At 44.9% G+C, this 10,059-nt stretch overlaps 1 protein-coding gene across 2 annotated transcripts in view; it reads left to right on the top strand.

Annotated features, from left to right (window-relative positions):
* tspan18b (tetraspanin 18b) overlaps positions 1-9,782 on the top strand; it is a 33,961-nt gene extending 24,179 nt beyond the window's left edge. Inside the window, exons 3-9 of one of the 2 annotated variants that reach the window (XM_080842750.1) lie at positions 4,284-4,379; positions 6,565-6,759; positions 7,188-7,262; positions 7,370-7,468; positions 7,946-8,107; positions 8,383-8,466; positions 8,970-9,782. In XM_080842750.1, coding sequence (XP_080698876.1) covers positions 4,284-4,379; positions 6,565-6,759; positions 7,188-7,262; positions 7,370-7,468; positions 7,946-8,107; positions 8,383-8,466; positions 8,970-9,017 — 759 coding nt within the window. In that variant the 3' untranslated portion in view covers positions 9,018-9,782. Of the gene's footprint in view, positions 1-4,243; positions 4,380-6,564; positions 6,760-7,187; positions 7,263-7,369; positions 7,469-7,945; positions 8,108-8,382; positions 8,467-8,969 lie in introns of those variants that run through there. The other variant, XM_080842751.1, reaches the window with a different exon arrangement.
* The last annotated feature ends 277 nt before the right edge of the window (positions 9,783-10,059 follow it).

Genomic DNA, 10,059 nt, shown 5'->3' with positions numbered 1-10,059 from the left:
AGTTAGGAGCAACAAAGACTGAGTTAAGAGGGAGATAGAAAGAGCGTGAGAGTGATGTGAATACTGTATGTGAAGTCGAGGGAGTGTATGTGAAGTCGGGGGAGTGTGTGACGTGAATGCATAAATTCTGTGAACGTTTGTGTGTGTGTGTGTGTGTGTGCCCGCTGTAGAAAATAAAAACATAGATTTAAGATAACTGCAGAAAACAGGTCATTAGCCTCTGTGGGCCCAGGTGTCCACTGTAATGTGTGGACTATTAATCACGCCGTAGTGATCGTGAACCCCAGAGGCCCTACGGTATTGTGGCGTTAGTGTACTTTTATGTGCCAGGCTCATGTGATGCACCCCTGGGTGGACTGATGACACCACCAGACTGCTCCTTGTCTCTCTCACTCTCGCTATCTTTCTCTCACTCTCTCTCTCTGTCTCTGTCTCTGTCTCTCTCTCTCTGTCTCTCTCGGGGGAGGGGGAGGGGGGGGGTGTCTGCACCTCATCCTGTCTGTTCCACCTCCCTCTATCATCACTGGAGGAGTAATCTAAGTTTAGATAATGTTGTAAGGAGGGCCCCCTATATCCAGCAGCTATTGTGGATGTGACGAAACATCTGGAGCCACTTACTGTGTCTCATCATTGCTTTGGATCGCAGTAAGCTAACGGGCCTTTCTCAGCTGATAAGAGTGAGTGACGAGGCTCGTGTATTTTTGTTGAAATGACTTTCGTGAACAGGCAAAGAAGACGGATGATCTTGACATACATCTGTTGACGGACAAACGGACCCACAAAGCATGGCTTGAGCAATAGAGGATTTTCCTCCCTCTGATGTCAGGCTTCTTATTTTATCATTGACTGACTTCAGCTCATTACATTAAGGGAAGGCATGCTGTACGGTTGCCAAATGCCTGCAGGCATTTTACAGTTTACCTTGGAGTTATTGGAGAACGGCACGTGGAATCACAGCGTGTTGGCAGTCAATGGCTTATTCCACAGGACGGGGACAGGGTGTGTGCGCACGTGTCAGCCAATCTGTTTCTGTCATCAGTACATATAGAGTTGGTCCCTGCTCAGGTTCGTGTCTGTCCTGTTAGCCATTTTCTCTTTCCTACCCTGCTGCTTATTCGCACTAGTCATCAATCAGTATCGATGTGTGCAACCTTGTTGTTTGTTCAATGAAAAATATGTGCTGTCGCAGCCTTGGTGCTGAGTGGTTTGTCCTTTGTGCTCACAGCATGGATTGCTCAATGACATTCTCATTACTTCCAGAAATTCTTTGCTTTTCACACTTTATAGAGAAGGTCTCTAAAGAAGCTTCATTAAATGGACCATGCCTGTGGCTCTTGATTTATTTATTTTGAATAGTATCGGTGTATTGTTGATTTTTCGCAGGGCCAAGAACTGGAATTTCAAAATTTTAAAATAGTCTTGAGGTGAATGAGCCATGTTAGTGGCTGTCTAGGTCTGGTGTGTTGTGTCATGGCTATCCAAGAAATGGCTAAACTCCCGGGACATGGATGAGCCATGCTGTTGATGGATTAGCTCTGGTCTGTTGTGTTGTGGTTGTTGGGGTGATCTGAGCTAAGCTTCTTTGGGGCTATCGGCTCCCTCCCCTGTGTAATGGGTGCGGCGGCTCTCTGCGGACCCAGGCCCGGCTCTCAGAGGCCTTGTGCTGATGGATGAGGGTCTGCAGTCCTGGGGGAGTCGTGGGAAACGCTGCCGTGTTTACTCTGCACTTTCTCCAGGGCTCGACGGTGCCGGCCGCTGGCGTGATTTATAGTGGTTCATGCCATCGCCTCTCCCCACGAGGGGACCCGTCAAATCCCCAGACCGCAGTTTACCAAGTGCAGCGTTTGCAGTTTAAAAATGGCGAAAAAACACACAGAAGAAGTTTGGAAATTATAATTGTGAAAAAAAGCACATTACACTTCATGGGAGACTTCAGGCAATGTGCTGTCTCAATGGAATGGAAGAGCCGTGCACTGGAGGTTGTGCAAGATGAAGTTTGATATTTTGTGAAATGATTTCCAAGAACCCTATCTAAACTCTGAAGAACCTTGTTAATACAGTCAGCCAGAGTGATGATATGAGACTGGTGATTAAAGATGCAAGAAGAAATGTCAGCATTTTCTGTTAAACTTCTGCCAGACTGTAGGACTCAACTCCCTCAATATACATTAACGTATATTTTAATGCAGATAAGGTGACTGAAATTTGCCTCAATGTTTGATTGGACAATCAGGCATTTGTCAGTCTCACTCATCTGATCATTGTTCCCACCACAAGCACATCATTCTCTTCTGCATTATAATGATTACTTTCTGGTTTCATTGGGCCCAGTGCAGGTTGGAATAGCATGTCTTATGATACAAACTGGGTCCATAATGTAGGATTGTGTTCAATAGCTCCAACTCAGACTTCAGCATGCACAAAACCAATCCAAACTCAGTTACTGCCAGATTTCCAGCTACATCTGAACCCCACCCATTCCCGCACTCACCATTTTTACAAGCCTTTCTCTCTATCTCTCGTTCTCTCTCTCTCTCTCTCTCTCTCTCTCAATGGAAGTAACAATGGTGGGAACAGGAAGAGAAAGAAGACAGAAAAGTTGACACAAAATACTGGGCAAATAATACATGCAAATCTCAATTAAAACCGAGTGCACAGCGGGCAGGGCGATGCGGAAGGAGAGAGGGCTAATTAAAGTGCTAATGGCCCTGAGGGCGCTATCAGCACTCAGCCGCTCAGCAGAGACACAATCAATACTTAAGCCCATCATTACGATTGAAGGCGTGTATTTAACTCCGGTTCGCAATCAGTCAATTCCACTGGGTCTATGGAAAACAGGAGCTGGGGAAAATAATCATTCTAATTAAGAACGCTGAAAACTGACAACTCTCCATTTTTCTTGATCCCAGAAGCAGTGGCTCTCCCCCCACTCTGCTCCTCTCCACCCTTCTCCTCCACTCTGCTCCTGTTCACCCTTCTCCTTTACTCTTATCGATTCCTCCTCCTCCTCACCTACTGACTTCATCAGATGCTGTGGGTTTTCATTTCATTGGAAAATGACCCTGGGAAACACCTGTCAGAACACTGCCAGTTTGTGTCAGGAGGGGTTTGGAAACAATATACAGGGGGGAAATTGTATTAGTAAAGTCAGACATTTTATCTAGCCTCTGTATTATGTCACCCCAGGGACTTATCAGGCTTCCTGGGTCTGTCTGGACAGAAGCAGCACACTGCCATGTTTTTTTTTTTCAATCGTAATGTAGAGCAGTTAAATTATGCCCTTGCCTCATTTCAAGTAAAAGGGTTTATGAAAAAGTAAATCATGCTGTGCTCAAGTATAATGATTCCCTGGTGAATATGAAGCCCAGGCGCTGAAGTGCACAAGGTGACTGAAATAAAAAACGGCACACTATTATAAAAAAATATTTGAAAAAAGACTCAAGCTAAGCACTTTGATTGCATGCTATGATATGCACCATGACTACCCCCCCCTGAGCTGTAATACCCAGCTGTAGTACTGGAGGCAGACTGATTACAGTTTGCTATCAGGACATCTGCCTCCCCCCCACTGTGTCAGCTCACCTCCACCCTTCGATTGATTTCCACTCTACGCTGTCCTCACCCACTGGGTTTAGGCAATTGGCCACGGTGGCTGACACTATCTCTAATTATCCAAGTCTCCCTTGGAGGACGCCTGTAATGGCCTGGGCCTGGCTCCTGGCTCCTGGCTGACTTTACTTTGGGGGTGATACAATGGCACCTGAATGATGGGGGGCAGCTGTGCCAGTCTGGAACATGGGAGGCCTCTAATGAAAAAGACCCAGTTTCATCAAGGTAAAGTGGTGTCCTAATAGGCCCTCATCAGCGAGAGTGCTTTGTCAGGTAGAGGGATGGGCCTCCTTAGCGCCAAGTGCCCTCCCTCAATTCATTAAGCTAAAAGGCAAAGCCATGCCTCTAAAAAAGACGCGTTTCCCCCCAATAACCCACATGAAGGCTGAATGGGAGTGCTCTGAAACACAACTTCTCTCAGGAGAAAGAGTCGTGTATGTAGAGCTTGTTCTGACAGCAGCTGTTCACGGTGGACTCTTTATGGTCAATATTTTTCGAAAGTGTTGCTATAATTAAGAGGTTACAAACCTTCTGTCCTTTGAAGATTTCACATGAGAAACGAGACACAAAGACTGTGTGTATATGTGTGCATGTCTGAATGTATATGCTACCAATGCATGCTTGTGCCAGTGCAATAACCAGTGTTTTCATGTTGTTTTTCTCCTCACTCACAGGGGCTAGGAGAGGCTTCTGCAAGGGGGACCAGCATGGAGGGTGACTGCCTTAGCTGCATCAAATACCTCATGTTTGTCTTCAACTTCCTCATCTTTGTAAGTGTTCTTTAGTCACCTCTCTCTCTCTCTCTCTCTCTCTCTCCCTCCAGAATTATCATAATAGCTGAGGTTTTCTGTCCAGAATCCATTTCACAGAGTACTCACAATCCACCTGGTGCCACGGCCCGACCCAATAAGTAAACTGCTGTGGAAATGACTGGCTGTTATTTTATGCAGTCCTGAGACTGGGAGGTCTCAGCTGGTATTATTGTATGTAGGCTCTCGCCATATCATGTCTGCAACATCCAAAAGGAGCGTATTCACTCGCCCAGATAGTTCATCAAATAATGTCTTCTCAGGGCTGGAGCAAAACAAGTCTCAAATGTCACACAGGAGCCGTGGTGAAGTCAGAAATTAAAAACAGGAAAGAAATACCCAACCCCACCCCCCTTCAATCACAAACATGTGAGTCCTTGTGGGCTATTTACGCTACCTTGACCCTTTCGTGATGAAAAGCCGGGGCTGATATTTATCTTCGTCAGTGTTTAGCGCTTCCCTTCCCTTTCATCCTCCAACCGACTGTACAAAAAGGAGGACAGATAAGAAAGAGTGGATTAGAGAAAGAGAGAGAGGAGGGAGAGCAGAGGGGCGAGAAAAGACAGAGGGAAGAGTCTGCCTTTTCTTCCTCATCAGGAGCTGCTTTGATCACACACAGCTGTGTGGAGGCCCTTGTGGGCCTCAGTGTGTGCTGAATTTGGAGTGGACTAGGCAGGTGGGTGGAGTGGAGCGGGCTGAGGGTGAGGGTGGGGGTTTTAAGCACGTCTGGATGTCAAGATGTCATTGAGACGCTGCGTGGAGATACCACTGCAGACAGTCCACTCTCAGCTCATCAAGGGCAGACGCCTCACCATATGAAGGCAGACGGAAAGATTGGGCAAAGCTTCTTGCAAACAAGGGAGGTAATGATGACAGAACAGTATTTATACTAAAAAGAGAGCCCAGCCATTTATTTCCCACATAGTGAAGTCCTCGCCATATTATTTCCCTTGTCTTTTCGAATCAGTGAAGTGCGTAACTCAACAGACTTCCCCGAGCAGAATTACCGCCTCCTCTTCTTGCCAATATTGACTCCACACCTTAAACACTGTTTATCATGGGCTACCTTCCGATGCATTCTGCCTGAATATCAAGCTGCTGTTTATCGCCTGAAAGCACCGTGTCTGGCGGGGAGCTGACAGTTGGACAGACACTGACAGATTGCTAATGCGACATTTATGAAAAGAATCCCAGGTTGGGCTCGGAAGAGAAAGGGATTGAGGGAAGTGTGTGTGGGGCTCTTATCTCTGGCTTTCCAACCCTCCCCTACCACCTCCACCACCCTCCCCATCTCTCCCAGTCCTACCCACCTCTAGCTAGTTAATCACCAGACTGTCGCCTGCTGGAGTTTCTGTCAGGGTTTTCAGTGAAAGCTGTGGGGGTTTTGTGTATGTGCGCACGTCGGAGCACAGCGTGTGTGTGTGTGTGTGAGTGTGTGAGTGTGTGTGTGTGTGTGTGTGTGTGTGTGTGTGTGTGTGTGTGTGTGTGTGTGCGCGTGTGTGTGTGTGTGTGTGTGTGCGCGTGTGTGTGTGTGTGTGTGTGTGTGTGTGTGTGTGTGTGTGTGTGTGTTTGTGTGTGTGTGACAGGTAGATGATTGGGTAGAGCAGAGCTGGCAGAAGAATCCCTCCCCCTCTACCATCCCCACCCTGCAGCACAGAATCTCACTAGTAATGTCTCCATATACACTGCCCTCTTTTTACACCTAGCCTCCTTTGTTTACCACCGGCTTTAAAGCCTTATATGCTTTGGTTTATTGTACTGAGGGGAATGGCGGATCTGTGAATCAGTGTGGTTATTTTGGAACGTGGAGGAGTCTGAAGTGAGCCTAGATAAGTATAGTGGGGGATTGGCAGGCACTTCAAATCACTTTTTATGCTGTGAATAAAACAGCAAATGTGTACTGTGATTGTCAGAATGTGCGCTCAGTATGCACCTCAAACTGCTCCAACCACACACAGAACATGATTCTACTGATGCCCCAGTACTGTGTTTGTGTTATCTTCTCAGCATTAGGGCTCCGAGCTGTCTGTAGGCTTTCTGTAGATAACCATGGATCTCTCTCTCTCTCTCTCTCTCTCTCTCTCTCTCTCTCTCTCTCTCTCTGTCTCTCTCTCTGTCTGTCTGTCTGTTCCATATACTTCTCCAGCTGGGTGGCTCCTTCCTCCTGGGTGTGGGCGTGTGGGTGCTGGTGGACCCTACTGGCTTCAGAGAGATAGTGGCAGCGAACCCACTCCTCTTCACAGGGGTCTACATCATCTTGGCCATGGGGGGCATGCTCTTCCTGCTGGGCTTCCTGGGATGCTGCGGAGCCATCCGGGAGAACAAGTGTCTGCTGCTCTTTGTGAGTGTCTCTGATTTACATGAGTGTGTGTATGTGTGTGTGTGTGTCAGATCAGATTTAGCAAGTAACAGTCCATTCATGGCAGGAGTTCCTTTCCACCCTCATTGCTGGGTTATGCTAGTTAATAACTTAAAACAAGTGAAGATGGGATTCATTTACTTTCTCAACCTTGACTTTTCATGTCACTGTTACATTACCAAACTAATGCTTCAATGGATCCAAAAACCACACAAGCTGACTCGTCAGATTGCTGTTTTGACCAGAAGAGATTGCTGATTCAAATGTAGCCCCATTGAATTAACTGAACACATTTGTATTGGCTATGCCTCTTTTGCTGTCTTAGCATCATAAATACAGGCAATGCATGCCGTGCTCTACACACATGTATTTATTAAGGTTGTTTATTCCACCTCTTTCACTCTTTACAGTTCTTCATGCTCATTCTCATCATCTTCCTGGCTGAGCTGGCTGCCGCCATCTTGGCTTTCGTGTTCCGGGAGCATGTAAGTCACCTCTGTGTTATCAGGCCTGCAGCGTCCTACAAGACTGAGAGTTATTGTTTTCATCAGAGCAGCGTTAACCATCCCTTCCCTTCTGTCTGCGTGCACAGCTGACCCGAGAGTACTTCACCAAGGAGATGAGGAGGCACTACCAAGGCTACAACAATACAGATGTTTTCACCTCAACATGGAATGCCATCATGAACACGGTAAGTGCTCCTCTCTCGTCATAATTACATCCGTTTTAGTCAGAGGTGTTGTTATTATTTTTCAGCGGGGTGTGCGCTCAGTTCTTGGGATGCAATAAAATAAGAAATATGTTACCTCTTTTCTCCCTTTTCCGTTTCCCTCTGCCTCGGTTCATTGTCTGCCTTTTGAGGCAGTTGTTACTCAAGGTCTCTTCTAGGCAAAAGGAAGTTTGTCTTCCTCTCACCATTAAGTCACTGTAACCATGTGCTTTGTCTTGGGAGCTTAGGTCTGACTTTCTGTTGTGTTAGAGGCAATGACTGGTGTTATTCAAAAATATTTTTTTAATATTGAATATTTCTATAGAGCTCTGGGGAAATGACTACAGCCCACCAAATGCCAGTTGCTTTACTGTATGAGAAAGGATAGACTTGCAATCTATGACACAAGAAGGAACAGACTATAGAATAGGAAGGAATAATGTCTCTCTCCCTCTGCAGTTTGAATGCTGTGGAGTAAACAGTCCTGAGGACTTTGAGGACAGCCTTTTCAGGGTCCTTCATCCGAGCGACATGGTGCCCAAAGCTTGCTGCCGGAGGATCACTCACCCTGGAGAGGAGCACGAGTGCCTCATGGGCAGCATGATGTTCCGTTACAACAAGGTCAGACCCCATTCACATTACATTTCGTATATTACAATGATTTATGTGTCAATGACAGAAATACTGGCATGTTTGCCGATGTTATGAATAACAGCCAGGTGCGACAGGATGTAATTCCGATTACATCACTATGTAATTCAACCACAAAGGATGTGACATGGTTTACTAACAGCTTTTTCCTGTAGGTGTGGTGAAGGTTAATGGCGTAGATTATTTATTGAACCAGTCAGACTTTTTCTTAAATAGTTGCCTCTGTCTGCCGTTTCTCCTAACAGGGCTGTTACTCAGCAGTGGTGGACTACTTTGAGATGTACATCTATGTGGCTGGAGCTCTAGCCATCGTGGTTCTGACCATTGAGGTAATATCTGAAAGATAACTTCTCTGAAAGTATTATATTGTGTTTTTCGAAGTCATATCAACACTCATGCACTAGGCTGACCTGATCGAGATAGCAACTCTTGCCTTCTTTTACTGACCTAATGAAAGAGGTTTGCCGCTTTTAGTTTCTTGGCTTACACAGCCACCTAGTGGCTGTAGAGAATTCTTTGGGACACTTACTGTGATTTCATATTCCCTCTTGTGGTAACCTGTTAAATTGCAACTTTCCTTGTTCTCAGTGATCTGTAACACCCACCCACCCAGCAATAATGACTTACTTAGCACTCAGATCTTAGTCCTTAATTAGTCCAATCCTTCACCCCATCCACTTACAATACTGATTAAAAATGAAATATGGACAATTAGGAGAAAAAAGTGTATCGGTTACTTTACGGAATATAGGATTGAGATGTATGTAGGGCCTACTAATATAACATTCAAGTCTGTCATGAACATAGTGGTGACTGTTTGTTTTCTCCACAGCTCTTTGCCATGGTGTTCGCCATGTGTCTCTTCAGGGGGATTCAGTAAAGACACAGGGATTCATGGAAGGACAATTTTTCAAAAGGGATATCACCAGAAGCAGAAAAAAAAACATTTGTATAAAGTTTTTCTCTTTTATTTTTCATTTTATATATGACAAATTGAAAGAAATTTCATTGGCTGAACAACCTGTACTTCACAGCTGGACCTTTGAGGTACTTGGTGACAAAATAAAATAAAAACACAAAGAGATGCAAACATAGGACAGGAACACATAAACAGCGTCACAGAGTATATCAGGACCCATTGTTTGGAGTGGGTGGGAAAAGAAGCTCAAGAAGCCTTTACAGAAGAGGAAGAGGACACTGCACTGACTTTGGATGAAGAATATTTATACTGATTAATGTTGGCTTGTCTGTACAGAAATGTGTGTTTTTTTTTTTATGTTTCACTGTATAGCCTACTTAAGCTACAGCCATTCTCTAACAACACAGCCCAACCACTTCTTTCTCATGAGACAAGCTGCGTCAAAGCCACACATCTTAAATGCTGAACACTGTTGTAAATTTGCTCTAGAAAACCACTTTCTATGTCTTTTCCGCCAAATGCTAAAATGTATTTGTTAATTGTATGCGTGTGTATGTGAATGTGTGTTGGAGTGAGTGAGAGATAGAGAGAGAGAGAGAAACTGATTGTGTGGCCTTTTTTTACTTTACAACCCTCAAGCTTGAAAGCCAACTTAAGTTGCATTTTATTGTATTGTGATGTTAATTGCAATAGTGATTGTATGTGATTTTAGCTGAAATGTTTGTGTATGCCTTTGTATTAGAATCTTTAAAAATAAGGATGCCATTAAATGACTCTTCAATGTGTTTTGTGGTGTCCCTGATGCTGTTCAGTTCAGTTTCTATCTAGACATAGCCTACAAACTTTGATAGTTCAGTTTAGCCTACATTTAATATTTTGCTCACACAGTCCGTCTGCTTAAGCAGTATGACACGAGTGGGAGTCGATTTGTTAAAGGATATGTCTCATCAAGGATAATTGACGTATTGCTTTCAGGCTAATATTAAACCTGATAATAGCTTGT

Source organism: Sprattus sprattus, assembly GCF_963457725.1.
Source record: "Sprattus sprattus genome assembly, chromosome: 7".
Classification (NCBI taxonomy): Eukaryota; Metazoa; Chordata; class Actinopteri; order Clupeiformes; family Clupeidae; genus Sprattus; species Sprattus sprattus.
Note: the sequence above shows the minus strand (reverse complement) of the source record. Positions and strands in the feature narration are given on the sequence as shown.